We start from the raw sequence: 23,717 nt of genomic DNA, 5'->3' as shown, positions 1-23,717 counted from the left end.
TCCTTAGGGGAACTGTAAGAAAAGCAAGGATCAATGATTACTGGTCGATGAATCCGTTGATAGACACACTGATATTTCACAAAAAAAGTCCGGCAACCGATTCAGACAAATGTTATCATTTTTACATTTTTCCAACAGCAACAATAAACTGGATAATGCTGACCAGCTTGTCAAAGTGCAATTTGTAATTGATTATTTTTCCAAAAAGTTTAAATAAACATTTAATCTAAGCAAAACTTCTCAGTTTATGAAGGAATGATACCGTGGTGTGGACGGTTAAATTTTAAACTTTACAATCCATCGAAAATTACGAAATACGGCATACTCATTCGGATGCTGTGTGATTCAAGTACAGGATACATTTCTTCATTCCAGATATATTTCAGTGCTGCACAGTGATGGAACTATTGACACCTTCTCATGGAAAGTGGGATCACCTCTGCATGGATAATTATTATAACACTGTAGAACTTGCAGAGAAGTTAACTGAAAAGAAAATTCGAGTTTGTGGAACGATACAGCAAAGTAGAGGATTTCTGGAAAATTAAAATGCGCAAAAGTCAATGTGTTTGTAGGTTGTCATAACGGAAAGGTGACAAGTGGCTGGCGACAAGCCAAGTAATCCGACTTATCGCTGCAGGCGCCAAGCAAATAAATTAGTATGAGACATGCAGAGGGCAAAGTGTTAAGATGGTCTCATTCTCTTTAACAGTAATACTACCTACCCCAGTGGTTATTTTCCTGTCTCCCTTATAACAATATTCCATGTTGATTTGATTTTATTGCCTGAGCTGTTAATTTCATCTCTAACTTACATATTTCTTGATTTTCTGACAACTTTTTTCAGTATGTTACAATAATTTTTATAGTGTAAAATTACTTCTGGGTCTTTACTAATTCTTGCTGTCTCATACAGTTTTCTTTTTCTTTCTGAAGACACTAATACCTATAGTAACCCAAGGTTTCTTTGAAAACTGTTTGATGTTACATTTCTTAATATTTTTTGGGCAACAGTATTCAAAAAGGGATATAAACTTATCAAGAAATATGTTGCATTTATCATTGGTATTTGGCTCATTATTTACATCTCCCCAGTTAACATTTCTGAAACTTCCTCTGAGGGTTGAGCAACCTCACACTTTTACTTAATGGTTTCTGAACTGTACTCCCTGCTAGGTTTTGTAAGATAATCAATTGTGCATCAAGTTCTGATAATCCATTTATCACAGGGAAGCATGTGTTAGTTTTACATCCTCTTGCTGTACAAACACTTTATCTATTAGTGCTACTGTCTTGCACTATACATGTAGGGAAATTGATGACTGATACTAAGTTATATGTCATTAACAACACTTCTAGTTCACTTTTCCTATCAGAATTGCGTAGAAAGTTTACATTGAAATCAACACTGATTAATAACTTCTTCTTGTTTCCTGGCAGACAGCATAATAGGGAGTCAAACTTTTTCATGAATAGCTCAGAACTTCCTAATCGGGACCCGTATGCTGTTGCTAATTTCAAAACTACATTATCTAATTGTAGTTCACATGCACAAACTTCAAACTGCTAATTGACACAAAATTTGTGTACTTCTCTAGTTTTGTATTTATACCCTTGTTTTGTGTAAACGGCAACTCCTCCTTTATCCATGCTAGATCTGCAAGTGTAAGATGCTTTACCTTCTCTGCTTTATACTGACCCTTTCCCTCCCCATAGTTACATGGTGTTCAGACAAAGTATATCAATCTCATTCTTATTTTTGAGATCATCTAAACACACTAACAGCTCCTCTACTTTATTGTTTATTCCCCTGATATTCTGATGAAGTAATTTGATACTGCCCTTAACTTTATCCCTATTTCCTCTATATGAAGCTTATTTTATTTTATTGATTGTTGTCTGCCTGGTCCCATTAACCACAGGGTTCATCCCTTGTGTGACTGTGCCCTCCCTTACAGTATATGCTAAAAGAGAAGCTAACTTATCTTTCCCTTTCCTATTTAGGTGTAGGCCATGTGTAGTGTATCCCCACCTACCAATATCATCAACTGGAGTAACACTTACGTGAGATTTTGGCAGCTTAGCATTAAAACGTCTTACAGCAGTGTTTTCCCAGGGCCAAACGTGGTGCTGAAAGACCTCCACAAACTCCACATTTGTGTGACCAGTTTCTGCTCCTATTTTATCCAGGTCACTCCTAATACTACATCTTGGATTCATAGCCAGGCTGTTTCCCACTTCCCCCTCAATAATTACCTGATCTTCCTTCTCAAAGTCCCTGCATGACTGACCTAAGTTTTCTGTCACTTGGCTAAGGCTAGCACTTGCTTTCACAAAACTTGTGACATGGTATCCTGCACCTAATTTCTCCCAAAGCTGCTGGCCTACACCCCTTCCATGACTGCTACTTCGAAGCAGAATTCTTCTTTTCTTATTCTGATTTGATCCCAACCACTTAAGTTAGTACTCTGCTTCAACCTACATTCAACAACATCTGCATAAGGCCCTTTCCCCACTATTTCAGATAGCAAGCCGAACTGATTTACTAACTCAATTTCGAAAGTTTGCTTGCTATGTTTTCCCAGTACCCCATCTCTTTTTCCTCCCTTAGTCTATATAATTCCAAGACTGCGTTTTCTAATTCAGCCTTAAGGGCACAACTTCTTGCCTGGTAGTCGGTTTTTCTGTTCTTTCTGCATAACCTACATTATCATGGAAGAGCCTCATTATCTACCCCTATTTCCTTGATGCTACATTCTCCCCAATGAAACCATAACTTACAGTCTTCACAAAACACCCCCTCCTCCAGGTTTCTATGGCAGCCACCACATTTGTCACTCATGGTTTGATAGAAAAAAATTACACAAATGTAGGGAATGACTTGGCACAAGAGCACTGGAGTTTCATAACCTGTACTTAACGCAGATCAAAATGAAAATTTCTGTTCCGACACAGACTATGTTGAGTGTTGATGGAAAAAGTTCAAGGCAATCGTAAAATGCATTTTAGACAGGTACGTGTTGAGTAAAACTGTGAGGGACGGGAAAAACCCACCGTGGATCAACAACAAAGTTATGAAACTACTGCGAAAGCAAAGAGAGCTTCACTGCAAATTTAAACGCAGCCAAAACCTCTCAGACAAACAGTAGCTAAACGATGTCAAAGTTAGCACAAGGAGGGCTATGCGTGAAGCGTTCAGTGAATTTGAAAGTAAAATTCTATGTACCGACTTGACAGAAAATCCTAGGAAGTTCTGGTCTTACGTTAAATCAGTAAGTGGTGCGAAACAGCATATCCAGACACTCTGGGATGATGATGGCATTGAAACAGAGGATGACACGTGTAAATCTGAAATACTAAACACCTTTTTCCAAAGCTGTTTCACAGAGGAAGACCGCACTGCAGTTCCTTCTCTAGATCCTCGCACAAACAAAAAAATGGCTGACATCTAAATAAGTGTCCAAGGAATAGAAAAGCAACTGAAATCACTCAACAGAGGAAAGTCCACTGGACATGACAGGATACCAATTCGATTCTACAAAGAGTACGCGAAAGAACTTGCCCCCCTTCTAACAGCCATGTACCGCAAGTCTCTAGAGGAGTGGAAGGTTCCAAATGATTGGTAAAGAGCACAGGTAGTCCCAGTCTTCAAGAAGGGTCATCGAGCAGATGTGCAAAACTACAGACCTATATCTCTGACATCGATCTGTTGTAGAATTTTAGAACATGGTTTTTGCTCACGTATCATGTCATTTCTGGAAACCCAGAATCTACTCTGTAGGAATCAACATGCATTCCGGAAACAGTGATCGTGTGAGACCCAACTTGCTTTATTTGTTCGTGAGACCCCAAAAATATTAGATACAGGCTCCCAGGTAGATGCCATTTTCTTTGACTTCTGGAAGGCGTTCAATACAGTTCCGCACTGTCGCCTGATAAACAAAGTAAGAGCCTACGGAATATCAGACCAGCTGTGTGGCTGGATTGAAGAGTTTTTAGCAAACAGAACACAGCATGTTGTTCTCAATGGAGAGACGTCTACAGATGTTAAAGTAACCTCTGGCGTGCCACAGGGGAGTGTTATGGGACCATTGCTTTTCACAATATATGTAAATGACCTAGTAGATGGTGTCAGAAGTTCCATGCGGCTTTTCGCAGATGATGCTGTAGTATACAGAGAAGTTGCAGCATTAGAAAATTGCAGCGAAATGCAGGAAGATCTGCAGCGGATAGGCACTTGGTGCAGGGAGTGGCAACTGACCCTTAACATAGACAAATGTAATGTATTGCGAATACATAGAAAGAAGGATCCTTTACTGTACGATTATATAATAGCGGAACAAACACTGGAAGCAGTTACTTCTGTAAAAGATCTGGGAGTATGCGTGCGGAACAATTTGAAGTGGAATGTTCATATAAAATTAATTGTTGGTAAGATGGGTGCCAGGTTGAGATTCATTGGGAGAGTCCTTAGAAAATGTAGTCCATCAACAAAGGAGGTGGCTTACAAAACACTCATTCGACCTATGCTTGAGTATTGCTCATCAGTCTGGGATCCGTACCAGGTCGGGTTGACAGAGGAGATAGAGAAGATCTAAAGAATAGCAGCGCGTTTCGTCACGGGGTTATTTGGTAAGCATGATAGTGTTACAGAGATGTTTAGCAAACTCAAGTGGCAGACTCTGCAAGAGAGGCGCTCTGCATCGCGGTGTCCAGGTTTCGAGAGGGTGCGTTTCTGGATGAGGTATGGAATATATTGCTTCCCTCTACTTATACCTCCCGAGGAGATCACGAATGTAAAATTAGAGAGATTCGAGCGCGCATGGGGGCTTTCCGGCAGTCGTTCTTCCCGCGAACCATATGCGACTGGAACAGGAAAGGGAGGTAATGACAGTGGCACGTAAAGTGTCCTCCGCCATACACCGTTGGGTGTCTTGCGGAGTATAAATGTAGATGTAGATGTACTGTTAAACTTACTTTCCAAACTTTTAGTTAACTATCTAAACTCTGTATGTCAGACATGAATTAATTTAACTTTGAATTGCTAAGTCTAGTCAAAAATAAAGATCTACACTCACACAAAATTTACGCCTAAAATGTAAACAAAACTAATGACTAGTGGCCTTTATGAAATTTTTTCTTTTTGATCTAAATATACTCAGAAAAGCAAAACCTTCAATAGATAGTCTAGAGAAGAAGTAAATGCACTAGTCTAAAATGTAATATTAACTAAATTAGCTCTTATTTCAGTATTAACCACTTAATTTAGCAAGAGCTTCATGGACATATGTCATGGGCATATGTCTGCAGTAGCAATAGCAGCAGCAGAAGCCAATATGTACAAGGTGTACAAGTTTGCTTCCGCCATTTGCCGATGGGTGGCGACAACAGTAAGTAGCGGTCGAAAGAAATAGATTGCAGATGTCAGGCAGTTAGCTTGGATTTTGGTCAACATAACCTCATTCAAACATTAGTTGATTTGTATCTACATCATAAAGTTGTTCTTGATTGAAAATGTCAGTTTACGAGCCTAATTCTCGTCATTAGCGAGAGGTGCTACTGTTTTGTTTCAATTTGAAGAAAACAGCGCCTGAGTCTCATCGAATGCTTTCAAGTACATATGGTAAGGACACTATTAGTGAAATAACATGTCGTGAGTGGTTTCAATGCTTCAAGAACGGTGATTTTAACGTCGTAGATTGGCTTAGTGGTGGGAGAGAGAATGTTTTCGAAGATGCAGAATTGGAGACGTTGTTGAATGAAGACTCGCGTCAAACTCAAGAAGAATTGGTACGATTAGTGGAAGTTACACAGCAAGCCATTTCAAAATGTCTCAAGGTTATGGGCATGATTCAGAAAGAAGCAACTTGGGTCCAGTGTGAGCTGAAACCAAGAGACATTGAACGGTGTTTGTGAACAGTTGCTTCAGAGGCAAAAATGGAATATTGATGCCACCCATTCCTTTTGCATTTGTCATTATACAGGGACCTATGAATTTTTGCTCTTTACTGTCATTATGTTTAATAGCTCACTTACACACAGGTGTTATTACTATTGTTCCTTTTCATACAATGATATATTGGCAGTCATATTAATCTGTTTACTATCATTATGCTTGTAATAACATACTTATGCACAGGCATCATTATTTTCATATGATATTGTACTTAGGGTCCTGTAAAGATCTTAATGTATGCTAGTCTATTTTATTTTGTATTTGTCTTTTTCAACATTTTATTCTATGCCCATTTATTCACATGGTGTACTTCTGTAATTCTGTTGGTAATATTTAATGAGCTTATGCTTATTGGCTGTTTATGCAGCCCGGTGTACATGTTTAGAGGTGCATCAGCAGCAGGATTTGTTTTCCCAATACATACACTCCCCACTCTACCTCAATCAGCTTTTAGCTCTTAACATGGCCTGCCATTTTACGCGACTGATTTTACTAACGTGACAAGTCCTTGATTTTAAGGGACTCTGATTTTGTAAATGTATGTACAGACCGTTGCCGACACATTTTATGTGGATATGTTAGATCACTTTACTGAGTGACTGTTTGCTAATGTGAAGTTTTTAAGTATTACCTTTCCTATGCTGGTATATGTCAAGTTAACAGTCATGGGTGACTGGAAATTGACAGTAAGAAAAGGAAGAGAAAGAAACGTAGTAGGTGAATATGGAATGGGGATAAGGAATGAAAGAGGTAGCCACCTGGTAGAATTTTGCACAGAGCATAACTTGATCATAGCTAACACTTAATCATAGCTTTGGCTCAACAATCATGTAAGAAGGTTGTATACATGGAAGTAGCCTGGAGATACTGACAGGTTTCAGATAGATTATATAATGGTAAGACAGAGATTTAGGAACCAGGTTTTAAATTGTAAGACGTTTCCAAGGGCAGATGTGGACTCTGACCACAACCCATTGGTTATGAACTGCGGATTAAAACTGAAGAAACTGAAAAAGATGGGAATTTAAGAAGATGGGACCTGGATAAACTGAAATAACCAGAGGTTGTAGAGAGTTTCAGGGAGAGCTTTAAAGAATGATTGACAAGAATGGGGGAAAGAAGTACAGTAGATGAAGAATGGGTAGCTTTGAGAGATAGTGAAGGTAGCAGAGGATCAAGTAGGTAAAAAGACGAGGGCTAGTAGAAATTCTTGGGTAACAGAAGAAATACTGAATTTAATTGACGAATTGAGAAAATATAAAAATGCAGTAAATGAAACAGGCAAAAAGGAATACAAACGTCTCAAAAATGAGATCGACAAGAAGTGCAAAATGGCTAAGCAGGGATAGCTAGAGGACAAATGTAAGGATGTAGAGGCACATATCACTAAGGGTAAGATAGATACTGTCTACAGGAAAATTAAAAGAGACCTTTTGAGAAAAGAGAACCACTTGTGTGAATATCAAGAGCTCAGATGGAAACCCAGTTCTAAGTAAAGGAGGGAAAGCAGAAAGGTGGAAGGAGTATATAGAGGGTCTACACTAGGGCAATGTACTTGAGCACAATAGTATGGAAATGGAAGAGCATGTAGATGAAGATAAAGTGGAAGAGTTTGACAGAGCACGGAAAGATCTAAGTCCAAATAAGGCCCTGGGAGTAGACTACATTCCTTTAGAACTACTGATACCCTTGGGTGGGCCAGCCCTGACAAAACTGTACCATTTGGTGAGCAAGGTGTTTGAGACAGGTAAAATACCCTCAGACGTCAAGAAGAATATAATAATTCCAATCCCAAAGAAAGCAGGTGTTGACAGATGTGATAATTACTGAACTATCAGTTTAATAAGTCATGGGTGCAAAATACTAAAATGAATTCTTTACAGACAAATGGAAAAACTGGTAGAAGCCAACCTCGGGGAAGATCTGTTTGGATTCTGTAGAAATGTTGGAACACGTGAGGCAATACTCACCCTACGACTTATCTTAGAAGCTAGATTAAGGAAAGGCAAACCTACATTTCTAGCATTTGTAGACTTGGAGAAAGCTTTTGACAATGTTGACCTGAATACTCTCTTTCAAATTCTGAAGGTAGCAATGGTAAAATACAGGGAGCAAAAAGCTATTTACAATTTGTACAGAAACCAGATGGCAGTTATAAGAGTCGAGGGGTATGAAAGGGAAGCAGTGATTGGGAAGGGAGTGAGACAGGGTTGTAGCCTATTCCTGATGTCATTCAATCTCTATATTGAGCAAGTAGTGAAGGAAACAAAAGAAATATTCGGAGTAGGAATTAATATCCATAGAGAAGAAATAAAAACTTTGAGGTTTGCCAATGACATTGTAATTCTATCAGAGACAGCAAAGGACCTGGAAGAGCAGTTGAAAGGAATGGACAGAGTCTTGAAAGGAGGATATGAGATGAACATCAACAAAAGCAAAATGAGGATAATGGAATGTATTCGAATTAAATTGGGTGGTGCTGATGGAATTAGATTAGGAAATGAGATGCTTAAAGTAGTAAAAACATTTTGCTATTTGGGGAACAAAATAACTTATGATGGTTGAAGTAGAGAGGATATAAAATGTAGACTGGCAATGGCCATGAAAACGTTTCTGAAGAAGAGAAATTTGTTAAATGTCAGGAAGCCATTTCAGAAGGTATTTATGTGGAGTGTAGCTATGTATGGAAGTGAAACATGGGCAATAAATAGTTTAGACAAGAGAATAGAAGCTTTCAAAATGTGATGCTACAGAAGAATGCTGAAGATTAGATGGGTAGACCACATAACTAATGATGAGGTATTGAATAGAACTGGGGAGAAGAGAAATTTGTGGCACAACTTGACTATATAAAGGGATCATTTGGTAGGACATGTTCTGAGGCATCAAGGGATCTCCAATTTAGTATTGGAGGGCAGCGTGGAGGGTAAAAATCATAGAGGGAGACCAAGAGATGAATACACTAAGCAGATTAGGAAGGATGTAGGCTGCAGTTAGGTACTGGGAGATGATGAAGCTTGCGCAGGATATAGCAGCATAGAGAGCTGAATCAAACCAGTCTCTGGACTGAAGATCACAAGAACACAGCATCTGCATGACACAGAGAAGTCAAAGGGCATAGAAGAGGACTTTGGGAAGATTGTAATTTATTGTCAAACTGTATGCAGGTTTCTTGTCCTTCTGAAGATGTGTTTAAATGCATTGAAACCATGTTTAAGGTTACTTGAATACCACCATTTATCACAACCAGTTGGCTGTCTTATTCACCTGCTATTCTGTAACCATTGCTGAAGTGCAACCATGTTCATAACATTTAACTTTTGTTGTTTTAAATGTATTGAAATTGTTGTGTCATTGGATGCACCTCATTTTTCTGGGATCACTGATGTATTCAGTTTTGCATTTATATTTGATTGTGAATTATTATAGACTAAGCCACCTTTCAGCTTGTCTGGCACTCCAACATTTTTGGAGCATTGTCTCCTGCACAAAAGCCATGCGAACAACAGCCGTCCAAGTTTCCAGCTTTGGGATTTACCCATTTCCTGCAAAGCGCACGTTGTCTCTGCAGTTGAGCTCACCTGGTGTGGCCGCGTGACACCCTTGTCCTGCTGACTCGCACTCAGCCAAGCAACCAAATCAGATCTCTTCAATACCAGCCCTACATGGACATATTACCTTCCTACTTGTTCATAACATTACATGCCACCACTTACACATTAGCTTGCTAACTTGGTGCATATAGTCACATCAGATTTGACATACTTCCCTGATAAATAAATACACCACATACATAAACAGAATACCCTATACGCATGTCAGAATAATAGTGTAGGTAATGTGGTGGTGTATTAAGCAGCATGTATGTCCTAGGATATGTCATATTATGTTTTTAGAGCTTTCACACTCATCTGATAGCACTTTATTGCTCTAACTAAAACATAGCACTCTGTCGTCACCAACACAACACACGATTGGTGTTCTGGCATCGAAGATTAGATGGTTCACAGTCTGGCCACCTCTGCAGAATTTCATGACCCGCTGAACGCCCTCCGCAGTTGAATCGATACATTCACAAACAAGATGGCAAGCAGAAACTGGTATATATCATTAGCAAAACACATTTGATTCAGCTTGACATTTCAAATGTTCTGTCCATGTTACTGTTAGAAAATGTATCTTTTGTGCTATGAAATTTATTTAGCACCATAAATCAACTAACACTTTTTTTCATTTTTCCACACTTTTTCTGTGTTTAATTAGAAACTTTAAAACTAATGCTAGCCTGTACAGAAATCACCCATTTAACTGTCAATTTTAACTCAGTGGATAGCTGGATCATAAATTCAGCAAATGTCAACTCTTATTTGCACTAAAAATGATTTATCCCCAGACTTTATTCTCACAAATGTATTGCGAACTTATCTCTGTAATTTTACTTAGATAAATCTATTCAAAACCCTTCCAAAGTCACCTTTGTAATATAACACTAAAACATAGCTTATAATTTGCACATGACCCCACATTCTACTCCAAATAATTAAAATTTTAATGATGACCTCCACACATCAAATTTTGTGCGAACAATAGTTACAAATAAACTAAATCTGGTACATGAGAGGCAAGTCCAAAATACTACAAGCAACATACACATATAACCCCTTGAAATTTCCCCCAAATCGTACATGAAAACAGTTAATCTTCCTCTCTTACATAAATAATGACATTACTTACATTCTGTCGAGCTCCTTACACCAAGATGTGTGTGACCAGTATCAACACCCTCCTTGCACTAAGTTGTTTCCATACTTTATTAAATACATATTAAATTCACCAAATTTACTCTTTACACAAAAGAGAAATAACTCCCCCGTGTTTCCATACTTTATTAAATACATATTAAATTCACCAAATTTACTCTTTACACAAAAGAGAAATAACCCCCCCCCCCCAAATTTCTTATGTACTACACGTGAAATTACACTTACATACACACGTACACACACACACACACACACACACACACACACACACAAACCCCATTCTTCATTCAAAAAGTGCAACTCTGCCACTGTTTCCTTTTATAGCATTTTTCTCACCAGTGGGAGTATCTTTTGGATCTCACTTTTTTCTACTTCTTCACTTACTAAATTTAAGTTCTTTTTCCTCATTCACCAATGGACTCTTGTTTGTGTTCAGAATTTGTGACTACTGCTGGAACAACACTTTTAAACTCAAGATATGTACACTTTCTTTTTTCATCAACATTGTTCATTTCACTTATAGGCTGCATGTTTTTAATTTCACCCCTCTCTAAACACTGTTCCCTGGAATTATCATTTTCAGTGTGCCTTCTTTTGTCCTCCATATCTGTTGTACACATTGCTACGTCAGAAAAACCCTCAGTCTCATTATCACCATAAAATAATTCATTAAACACTTCCTTCACCACAGTTTCTTCTTTCCTGCCTTCCTATTGCTACTTTATATTTCTCCCGTATCCACTAGTGAGGTACTACCAACTTCAAAATTTTCCCATGCAATTTCCAATCATTAATAGTCACCTTCTTCCTTATTGTACCATTCCATCCTAAAAAAATATTTTCCCCTTTACCCATTTCTATATTCTTCCTGTCTACCTCTAAATCATCTGCCGCTTCTATATCTTTTGCAAAATCCATTATTTCATCATCTTGTTCGGAATCAAGTACACTGGTTCCTATCTCTGAATTAATGATATCATTAGTTGAAACATTCTCACAATTAACCACACAATTTAAAACTTTGTCTCCCTTACAGGAAACGTCACTTATTTCTGCCTATTCAGCAAAAACTTTATCACAATTAACTCCAGTAACATCCTTGGACAACTCATAAGACTCATTATTTAAGACATCCATTACATCTGTTGGTACATTACAGAAATCACCAACAATAGTTCTGCTAACCTCCTTCAATACACCATATAAACTGCTGTTATTGCTTCGCTCCACATTAGAATTCAAAGTAAACTTGAATTCTGCCAGACTAGGCTCTAACCATTTCTCCTTTATTTTTTCTCCTCTATCAGATGCCTCTGCCATTTTACACTTTAATATACTGTCTGACACATTTTCATATTTATCCTTCAACATCCACTCAAAATTCTGTTTTCATCAAGAGCCACCTATTCGCTTCCGTCAGCAGAAAGTGAAAGAAATGGTGAAGATGGCATAGTAACAGTCTCATCTGCTGGTGATGAATTTTATAACGTATCAGCAGATGTGAGTGAGTCATTGTTAAAGGGAGGTAAAGGTAATGTTTTAGGTGCTTAAATTACAAATATTGAAGCTACTGATTTAGATATATCAAAGGAGGGAGTTTGTGCATTTATTTCTATTGATGGAAGTGAACCAATGGCTTGTGATGAAAGCATGAATTATGAGTGTATGTGGAAGGACGAATGTGAAAGTAATGTGTTAGATAGTAGATCACAACATGTCGGAGAAATCCAAGAGTAGATAAAATGTAACACACATCTACATCTACATGATTACTCTGCAATTCACATTTAAGTGCTTAGCAGAGGGTTCATCGAACCACAATCATACTATCTCTCTACCATTCCACTCCTGAACAGCGCGTGGGAAAAATGAACACCTAAACATTTCTGGTCGAGCTCTGATTTCTCTTATTTTATTTTGATGATCATTCCTACCTATGTAGGTTGGGCTCAACAAAATATTTTCGCATTCGGAAGAGAAAGTTGGTGACTGAAATTTCGTAAATAGATCTCGCCGCGACCAAAAACGTCTTTGCTTCAATGACTTCCATCCCAACTCGCATATCATATCTGCCACACTCTCTCCCCTATTACGTGATAATACAAAACAAGCTGCCCTTTTTTGCACCCTTTCGATGTCCTCTGTCAATCCCACCTGGTAAGGATCCCACACCGCACAGCAATATTCTAACAGAGGATGAACGAGTGTAGTGTAATCTGTCTCTTTAGGGACTTGTTGCATCTTCTAAGTGCCCTGCCAATGAAATGCAACCTTTGGCTCACCTTCCCCACAATATTATCTATGTGGTCTTTCCAACTGAAATTGTTCGTAATTTTAACACCCAGGTACTTAGTTGAATTGACAGCCTTGAGAATTGCACTATTTATCGAGTAATCGAATTCAAACAGATTTCTTTTGGAACTCATGTGGATCACCTCACACTTTTCGTTATTTAGCGTCAACTGCCACCTGCCACACCATACAGCAATCTTTTCTAAATCGCTTTGCAACTGATACTGGTCTTCGGATGACCTTACTAGATGGTAAATTACAGCATCATCTGCGAACAACCTAAGAGAACTGCTCAGATTGTCACCCAGGTCATTTATATAGATCAGGAACAGCAGAGGTCCCAGGACGCTTCCCTGGGGAACACCTGATATCACTTCAGTTTTACTCGATGTTTTGCCGTCTATTACCACGAACTACGACCTTCCTGAGGAAATCACGAATCCAGTCGCACAACTGAGATGATACCCCATAGGCCCACAGCTTGATTGGAAGTCGCGTGTGAAGAACAGTGTCAAAAGCTTTCCGGAAATCTAGAAATACGGAATCAACTTGAGATCCCCTGTCGATAGCGGCCATTACTTCGTGCGGATAAAGAGCTAGCTGCGTTGCACAAGAATGATGTTTTCTGAAACCATGCTGATTACGTATCAATAGCTCGTTCCTTTCGAGGTGATTCATAATGTTTGAATACAGTATATGCTCCAAAACCCTACTGCAAACCGACGTCAATGATATAGGTCTGTAGTTCGATGGATTACTCCTACTACCCTTCTTAAACACTGGTGCAACCTGCGCAATATTCCAATCTGTAGGTACAGATCTATCGGTGAGCGAGCGGTTGTATATGATTGCTAAGTAGGGAGCTATTGTATCAGCGTAATCTGAAAGGAATCTAATCGGTATACAATCTGGACCTGAAGACTTGCCTGGGGAACACCTGATATCACTTCAGTTTTACTCGATGTTTTGCCGTCTATTACCACGAACTACGACCTTCCTGAGGAAATCACGAATCCAGTCGCACAACTGAGATGATACCCCATAGGCCCACAGCTTGATTGGAAGTCGCGTGCAAGCAATTTGAGTTGCTTCGCAACCCCTTAGGTATCTACTTCTAAGAAACTCATGATAGCAGCTGTTCGTGTTTCAAATTCTGGAATATTCCATTTGTCTTCCCTGGTGAAGGAATTTCAGAAAACTGCGTTCAATAACTCCTCTTTAGCGGCACAGTCATCGGTAACAATACCATCGGCACTGCACAGCGAAGGTATTGACTGCGTCTTGCCACTTTTGTACTTTACATACGACCAGAATTTCTTCGGATTTTCTACCAAATTTTGAGACAATGTTTCGTTGTGGAACCTATTAAAGGCATCTCGCATTGAAGTCCGTGCCAAATTTCGCGCATCTGTAAATTTTAGCCAATCTTTGGGATTTCGCGTTCTTCTGAACTTCGCATGCTTTTTCCGTTGCTTCTGCAACATCGTTCGGACCAGTTTTGTGTACCATGGGGGATCAGTTCCATCTCTTAGCAATTTATGAGGTATGAATCTCTCAATTTCTGTTGCTACTATATCTTTGAATTTGAGCCACATGTCGTCTACATTTGCATAGTCAGTTCAGAAGGAATGGAGATTGTGTCTTAGGAAGGCTTCTAGTGATACTTTATCCGCTTTTTTAAATAAAATTATTTTGTGTTTGTTTCTGGTGGATTTGGAAGAAACAGTATTGAGCCTATCTACAATGACCTTGTGATCACTAATCCCTGTATCAGTCATGATGCTCTCTATTAGCTCTGGATTGTTTGTGGCTAAGAGGTCAAGTGTGTTTTCGCAACCATTTATGATTCGCGTGGGTTCGTGTACTAACTGCTCGAAATAATTTTTGGAGAAAGCATTTAGGACAATCTCGGAAGATGTTTTCTGCCTACCATCGGTTTTGAACAAGTATTTTTGCCAACATATCGAGGGAAGGTTGAAGTCCCCACCAACTATAACCGTATGAGTGGGGTATTTATTTGCTAAGAGACTCAAATTTTCTCTGAACTGTTCAGCAACTATATCATTGGAGTCTGGGGGTCGGTAGGAGGAGCCAATTATTAACTTAGTTCGGCTGTTAAGTATAACCTCCACCCATACCAATTCGCACGGAGTATCTACTTCGACTTCACTACAAGCTAAACCACTACTGACAGACACAAACACTCCACCACCAATTCTGCCTAATCTATCTTTCCTGAACACCGTCTGAGACTTCGTAAAAATTCCTGCAGAACTTATTTCAGGCTTTAGCCAGCTTTCTGTACCTATAATGATTTCAGCTCTGTGCTTTCTATTAGCGCTTGAAGCTCATGGACTTTCCCAGCACAACTACAACAATTTACAATTACAATTCCGACTGTTCCTTGATCCAAGCACGTCCTGTATTTGCCATGCACCCTTTGAGATTGCAGCCCACCCCGTACTTTCCCGAGGCCTTCTAACCCAGAAAACCGCCCAGTCCATGCCACACAGCCTCCGCTACCCGTGTAGCCGCCAGCTGAGTGTAGTGAACTCCTGACCTATTCAGCAGAACCCAAAACCCCACCACCATATGGCGCAAGTCATGGAATCTGCAGCCAACATGGTCGCAAAACCGTCTGAGCCTCTGATTCAGACCCTCCACCTGGCTCTGCACCAAAGGTCCGCAGTCGGTTCTGTCAATGATGCTGCAGATGGTGAGCTCTGCCTTCATCTCGTAAGCAAGACCGGCAGCCTTCACCAAATCAGATAGCCGCTGGAATCCAGAGAGAATTTCCTCAGATCCAAAGCGACACACGTCATTAGTGCCGACATGTGCCACCACCTGCAGGTGGCTGCACCCTGTGCTCTTCATGGCATATGGAAGGACCCTTTCCACATCAGGAATGACTCCACCCAGAATGCACACGGAGTGCACACTGCATTTCTTCCCCTCCTTAGCAGCCGCCATATCCCTAAGGGGCCCCTTTACACGCCTAACATTGGTGCTCCCAACTACCAATAAGCCCATCTTCTGCGATTGCCCGGACCTTGAAGGCTGAGAATCATCCTCTGAAACAGGGCAGGCAGCTGCATCTGGCTCAGCCAGAGACAGTACCTGAAACCTGTTTGTCAGACGCACCGGGGAGGCTTTCTGATCAGCCTCCAGGGGACGTCTTTCACTGCCTGCCACACCTTGAAATGACCTCCCAATCAACCACAGGTGAGGGCTCAGCCCCACTACGGGCAGCAACTGGGGCAACCACAGCGACAGACCGATCTGGGGACAGATGGGACGAGGTTGACATCCCCGTGATACCCAAGTCCGGCTCCCTACAGTGGTGCCCATTGGCAACAGCCTCAAGCTGCGTGACCGAAGTCAGCGCCGCCTGCAGCTGTGAGCGAAGGGATGCCAACTCAGCCCTCATTCGAACACAGCAATCACAGTCCCTGTCCATTGTAATTGATGTTGAACAACAGTTACTGAAACACGAGTCCGTGCCTAGGTAACGCAAGGGAAACACGCAAAGAATGTATGAACTAACCTGTACAAATGCCTAACAACTGCGCTACAATCTGCCTGAATTTACGATTACAGAAACTAAAACTCGAAATTACACCTCCTATACGAAACTCACACGCAATTTAAGTAAGAATCTACGAAGTAAACACAGAAAAGAAGCTATGTACGTATCTTTCTGTGCTGTTGATGTGCACCAACTGGGAGCTCAGGTCACTCTGGTCTCTGAGAGCCTACTAGACAGACAAGTGCCACTGACGTACCAAAACAAAACAAATGCCTAACGACTGCACTACAATCTGCCTAAATTTACGATTACAGTAACTAAAACTCGAAATTACACCTCCTATACGAAACTCACATGTAGTGTAAGTAAGAATCTACGAAGTAAACACAGAAAAGAAGCTATATAAGTATCTTTCTGCGCTGTCGATGTGCACCAACTGGGAGCTCAGGCCACACAGACAAAGGTAGATCTGAGGTTGGCCCAAATTCAGTGTACTGTGAATTCTAATTTGCAACAATGGAGTAGTGGCAATTTATATGGTGTATTGGTTGAGGTTGAAGCAGTTTGTGGTGGTAATTTCTATAATATATTGATGGATGTTTTTTAAGTAAAGAAGTTTATGAGTTATCAGTGAGTGTTAATGGAGTTAATTGTAATAAAGTTTGTAGTTATTTGGAGGAAATAAATGAGGATTTGCTTAAGAGAGAGGAAGTTTTAAGTTGTGTGGTTAGTTGTGAGAATATTGCAGCTACTAATATCATTAATTCCAGAAAGGAGACAAAATTTGTGACTACCGCTGGAACATCACCTTTAAACTGTGAAATTAAGAGTCTGCTGGTGAATGAAGATAGAAGGCCTGAATCTGAGCAGGTGAAAAAGTGCAAAAAGGTGAGATTTAAATGGTACTCACACTATTGAGCAACTGTGGCAGAGTTGCAGCTCGTTATTGAAGAACTGGTTGTATATAATTATACGAATGTACTTAAGTGTAATTTCATATGCAGTACCGTCAAACGGGGTGATTTCGGACACCGGGGCGAATTCGGACAGTATGGCTTCTTTGCTCTTTGCCACTGCATAGAAACAAAGAGTTACTTATTTTAACATCCGTGCGCCAGTTATTTTAAGTGCAAGACTGCATTAATCGCTTTCCACAACTTTTATTTTGCGTCAATTGTTTCCATAGGTGAATAATCGATGAACAATCTCAGTGTTAAAAATCCATGTATTATCGTAAAGTGGAAACTTTCTATTGTTGCGCCGAATGGGAAGTTATTGTAACCTAGGGTGTCCATTCATCCCTTTTTTCCCGGAACAGTCCCGTTTTTTACCAAAATGTCCCGCAGTCCCGAAATTTTTTTTTGGGATGCTCAAACGTCCCGTTTTTTTTATGATTCCGCTTGGGTAGAGTATTTTACGCTACTGGTGGTTTGACTTGCTATTAACTGCAGAATTATTTACGCTAGGAAGCATGTGATGACTTTCATCATACCCCAACATTTGGTAAGTCACATCATCTTTGTTTTTAGATATATTTTTCCCACGTGGAATGTTCCTACAATTGTTAGCCCCATTTTCGTAATCTTTCACCACAACACCACTCCTTTCAATACATTTACACGTTTTTTCGAAATTTTCCCGAATTTCTCCGTCCTTTAACGTGTTTTAGCGGCAACACAACCACCTAACCTTTATGCACATCGCTGTCTACCAACCCAAGTTCACCACAGGATCAACTTAACCAACACTTTTTCGCCTTTCTCCATACCAGATCTCCAGTTGCTTTCTAGTGCACTTTTATCTCTCCCCATATATTTTTATCTTTCATTTTCATTTCAACCTCATGTTACACTTTCCACCTTCTAATACCATGTCACCCTCACAACACCCCCACAACGACCCCATTAAGTTTTATTTACATTCACTCCGCAAACATGCCTTCGCCCTAGCCAGATTACGCTCGCATATTTTATTTTCTCAGGCTTGTCTGACATTTGGCATAACCCCCAAAGGCCTCACACTTAAAGTTCCCATCTCTGGCTGCAACCCTTCTTTCCATCAGTCCCTATACCAGTTCCAAACTGAACAATCCATTGCCCTCACCCACCTAATCCTTCACCTACACATCAACTCAGCCAATGAACACACCCATCAACTCCTATCCTTAGTAAAAGTCCTCAATCTTTCCTCTCCCACATCCACACCTGCTATTCTGAGCATCCTCCTACAGGCCAACCGCAAATTAGAACAGCATGCCACCCTTCACCTCAAAAAACTATCCAATCTCCTGGTTTCCCACCTCCGGAAAGGCAACTCACTCACCCTTCACAACCTTTCCAGCAAACCTCAACCACCTCTCATTGCACACAAACCCAGTCTCTCCCATCTACTCAATCTCCCACTTCCAGCTCCACTCCCTCCAAAACCTCAAAATTCCAATCAACACAATCTGGTACCACAACACCCTAATTCAGTAGTTAATCTTTCCTCCAAACCTCTCTCCCAATCCGAAACCTCTGTCCTATCCAAAGGCCTCACCTTCAGCCCCACTCCCAGATTCAACCAAACAGCCCTCGTCAAAGATTTACTGTCCTACACTCGTACTCTCTGCTGGAAGTATCACTTTGCCACGAAGAAAAATGATCCTAATCCTACCCCTGGTGATCCAACTCCCCAAGACGCTATCCAAATTGAACCCTGCCTGGAACAGTTCCGTCCTCCGTCACAGCGGGACCCACCTCCTCTTCCTCAAAATCACGCTCTCCAAACCTTCCAGGATTTTCTGACTTCCAGCCTTGCCTCTCAATCCTTCTTAAAAAACCTTAATCCTACTCCCAACATCACCACTGCTGAAGCCCAGGCTATCCATGATCTGAAGGGTGACCGGTCCATCGTCATTCTTCCGGCTTACAAGGGTTCCACGACCGTGGTACTTGATCGTCGGGAGTATGTGGCTGAGGGACTGCGTCAGCTTTCAGACAACACCACATACAAAGTTTGCCAAGGTAATCCCATTCCTGATGTCCAGGCGGAGCTTCAAGGAATCCTCAGAACCTTAGGCCCCCTACAAAACCTTTCACCTGACTCCATCAACCTCCTGACCCCACCGACACCCCGCACCCCTACCTTCTACCTTCTTCCTAAAATTCACAAACCCAATCATCCCGGCCGCCCCATTGTAGCTGGTTACCAAGCCCCCACAGAACGTATCTCTGCCTACGTAGATCAACACCTTCAACCCATTACATGCAGTTTCCCATCCTTCATCAAAGACACCAACCACTTTCTCGAACGCCTGGAATCCTTACCCAATCCGTTACCCCCAGAAACCATCCTTGTAACCATTGATGCCACTTCCTTATACACAAATATCCCGCACGTCCAGGGCCTCGCTGCGATGGAGCACTTCCTTTCACGCCGATCACCTGCCACCCTACCTAAAACCTCTTTCCTCATTACCTTAGCCAGCTTCATCCTGACCCACAACTTCTTCACTTTTGAAGACCAGACATACCAACAATTAAAGGGAACAGCCATGGGTACCAGGATGGCCCCTTCGTACGCCAACCTATTCATGGGTCGCTTAGAGGAAGCCTTCTTGGTTACCCAGGCCTGCCAACCCAAAGTTTGGTACAGATTTATTGATGACATCTTCATGATCTGGACTCACAGTGAAGAAGAACTCCAGAATTTCCTCTCCAACCTCAACTCCTTTGGTTCCATCAGATTCACCTGGTCCTACTCCAAATCCCATGCCACTTTCTTTGATGTTGACCTCCACCTGTCCAATGGCCAGCTTCACATGTCCGTCCACATCAAACCCACCAACAAGCAATAGTACCTCCATTACGACAGCTGCCACCCATTCCACATCAAACAGTCCCTTCCCTACAATCTAGGTCTTCGTGGCAAACGAATCTGCTCCAATCCGGAATCCCTGAAGCATTACACCAACAACCTGACAATAGCTTTCGCATCCCGCAACTACCCTCCCGACCTGGTACAGAAGCAAATAACCAGAGCCACTTCCTCATCCTCTTAAACCCAGAACCTCCCACAGAAGAACTACAAAAGTGCCCCACTTGTGACAGGATACTTTCCGGGACTGGATCAGATTCTGAATGTGGCTCTCCAGCAGGGATACGACTTCCTCAAATCCTGCCCTGAAATGAGATCCATCCTTCATGAAATCCTCCCCACTCCACCAAGAGTGTCTTTCTGCCGTCCACCTAACCTTCGTAACCTCTTAGTTCATCCCTATGAAATCCCCAAACCACCTTCCCTACCCTCTGGCTCCTACCTTTGTAACCGCCCCCGGTGTAAAACCTGTCCCATGCACCCTCCCACCACCACCTACTCCAGTCCTGTAACTCGGAAGGTGTACACGATCAAAGGCAGAGCCACGTGTGAAAGCACCCACGTGATCTACCAACTGACCTGCCTACACTGTGATGCATTCTATGTGGAAATGACCAGCAACAAACTGTCCATTCGCATGAATGGACACAGGCAGACAGTGTTTGTTGGTAATGAGGTTCACCCTGTGGCTAAACATGCCTTGGTGCACGACCAGCACATCTTGACACAGTGTTACACTGTCCGGGTTATCTGGATACTTCCCACTAACACCAACCTATCCAAACTCCGGAGATGGGAACTTGCTCTTCAATATATCCTCTCTTCCCATTATCCACCAGGCCTCAATCTCCGCTAATTTCAAGTTGCCGCCACTCATACCTCACCTGTCATTCAACATCTTTGCCTCTGCACTTCTGCCTCGACTGACATCTCTGCCCAAACTCTGTGTCTTTAAATATGTCTGCTTGTGTCTGTATATGTGTGGATGGATATGTGTGTGTGTGCGAGTGTATACCCGTCCTTTTTTCCCCCTAAGGTAAGTCTTTCCGCTCCCGGTATTGGAATGACTCCTTACCCTCTCCCTTAAAACCCACATCCTTTCGTCTTTCCCTCTCCTTCCCTCTTTCCTGATGAGGCAACAGTTTGTTGCGAAAGCTTGAATTCTGTGTGTATGTTTGTGTTTGTTTGTGTGTCTGTCGACCTGCCAGCACTTTCATTTGGTAAGTCACATCATCTTTGTTTTTTATAGGTGGTAGACTGTAAATCTACTTATGAGATGTTTTCTCTCTTACCATGTTTTAGGTCTTATATTCAATTATGATTCTAGACTGCAATTATAGAGGTGTAAAATTTTACTAAGGCCTAAAAGATTATTCTTTTAATTATAACTTTGAAGGTTATTAGTTTAATTAACTTAAGTCCTTAGTATAATGAGATTAAGGTTGATGTTGAGATCAATCCTATTGTTGAAATTATTATTGTTATAGGAAGAATAATTCTTGATTTTTGAGACTTTGTCTTTATAGATCATGAATTTTCTGTGTATGACATAATTAGGGCTGAGAATCTAATACGTATGTAATAATAAAGTGTGATTGTAGTTAATACAACCATAATGTTTATAATAGTTGTTATGTTGTTTTCTATTAATGATTGTATTACAATTACATATTACATATGTCTGCTTGTGTCTGTATGTGTGGATGGATATGTGTGTGTGTGCGAGTGTATACCTGTCGTTTTTTCCCCCTAAGGTAAGTCTTTCCGCTCCCGGGATTGGAATGACTCCTTATCCTCTCCCTTAAAACCCACATCCTTTCGTCTTTCCCTCTCCTTCCCCCTCTTTCCTGATGAGGCAACAGTTTGTTGCGAAAGCTTGAATTTTGTGTGTATATTTGTGTTTGTTTGTGTGTCTATCGACCTGCCAGCGCTTTTGTTTGGTAAGTCTCATCATCTTTATATATATATATATATATATATATATATATATATATATATATATAGAGAGAGAGAGAGAGAGAGAGAGAGAGAGGGAAACATTCCACGTGGGAAAAATATATCTAAAAACAAAGATGATGTGACTTACCAAACGAAAGCGCTGGCACGTCGATAGACACACAAACATACACACATAATTCAAGCTTTCGCAACAAACTGTTGCCTCATCAGGAACGAGGGAAGGAGAGGGAAAGACGAAAGGATGTGGGTTTTAAGGGAGAGGGTAAGGAGTCATTCCAATCCCGGGAGCGGAAAGACTTACCTTAGGGGGAAAAAAGGACGGGTACACACTCGCGCACACACACACATATCCATCCACACATATACAGACACAAGCAGACATATTTAAAGAACAAATATATATGTCCATATATATCCATCCACACATATACAGACACAAGCAGACATATTTAAAGACCAAATATATATGTCTGCTTGTGTCTGTATATATGTGGATGGATATGTGTGTGTGTGCGAGTGTATACCCGTCCTTTTTTCCCCCTAAGGTAAGTCTTTCCGCTCCCGGGATTGGAATGACTCCTTACCCTCTCCCTTAAAACCCACATCCTTTCGTCTTTCCCTCTCCTTCCCTCTTTCCTGATGAGGCAACAGTTTGTTGCGAAAGCTTGAACTTTGTGTGTATGTTTGTGTTTGTTTGTGTGTCTATCGACGTGCCAGCGCTTTCGTTTGGTAAATCACATCATCTTTGTTTTTTTTATATATATATATATATATATATATATATATATATATATATATAGATGATGAGACTTACCAAACAAAAGCGCTGGCAGGTCGATACACACACAAACAAACACAAATATACACACAAAATTCAAGCTTTCGCAACAAACTGTTGCCTCATCAGGAAAGAGGGAAGGAGAGGGAAAGACGAAAGGATGTGGGTTTTAAGGGAGAGGGTAAGGAGTCATTCCAATCCCGGGAGCGGAAAGACTTACCTTAGGGGGAAAAAAGGACAGGTATACACTCGCACACACACTCATATCCATGCACACATACAGACACAAGCAGACATATTTAAATATGTCTGCTTGTGTCTGTATGTGTGCATGGATAAGAGTGTGTGTGCGAGTGTATACCTGTCCTTTTTTCCCCCTAAGGTAAGTCTTTCCGCTCCCGGGATTGGAATGACTCCTTACCCTCTCCCTTAAAACCCACATCCTTTCGTCTTTCCCTCTCCTTCCCTCTTTCCTGATGAGGCAACAGTTTGTTGCGAAAGCTTGAATTTTGTGTGTATATTTGTGTTTGTTTGTGTGTGTATCGACCTGCCAGCGCTTTTGTTTGGTAAGTCTCATCATCTTTC

General features: G+C 40.9%; 1 protein-coding gene across 4 annotated transcripts in view; it reads left to right on the top strand.

The window, feature by feature from the left end:
* Window positions 1-23,717, top strand: part of LOC126253040 (heparanase-like) — a 317,446-nt gene that overhangs the window by 243,106 nt on the left and 50,623 nt on the right. The window contains exon 8 of one of the 4 annotated variants that reach the window (XM_049954110.1): window positions 17,308-17,425. The exons of the other annotated variants lie outside the window; for them this stretch is intronic. Within the exon in view, the coding sequence (XP_049810067.1) occupies window positions 17,308-17,425 (118 nt within the window). The remainder of the gene's footprint in view (window positions 1-17,307; window positions 17,426-23,717) is intronic. 4 annotated transcript variants of the gene reach the window in all.

The sequence above is a fragment of the Schistocerca nitens genome, chromosome 4 (genome assembly GCF_023898315.1).
Source record: "Schistocerca nitens isolate TAMUIC-IGC-003100 chromosome 4, iqSchNite1.1, whole genome shotgun sequence".
NCBI classification, from domain to species: Eukaryota; Metazoa; Arthropoda; class Insecta; order Orthoptera; family Acrididae; genus Schistocerca; species Schistocerca nitens.
This window is presented reverse-complemented; position numbering and strand designations above follow the sequence as displayed.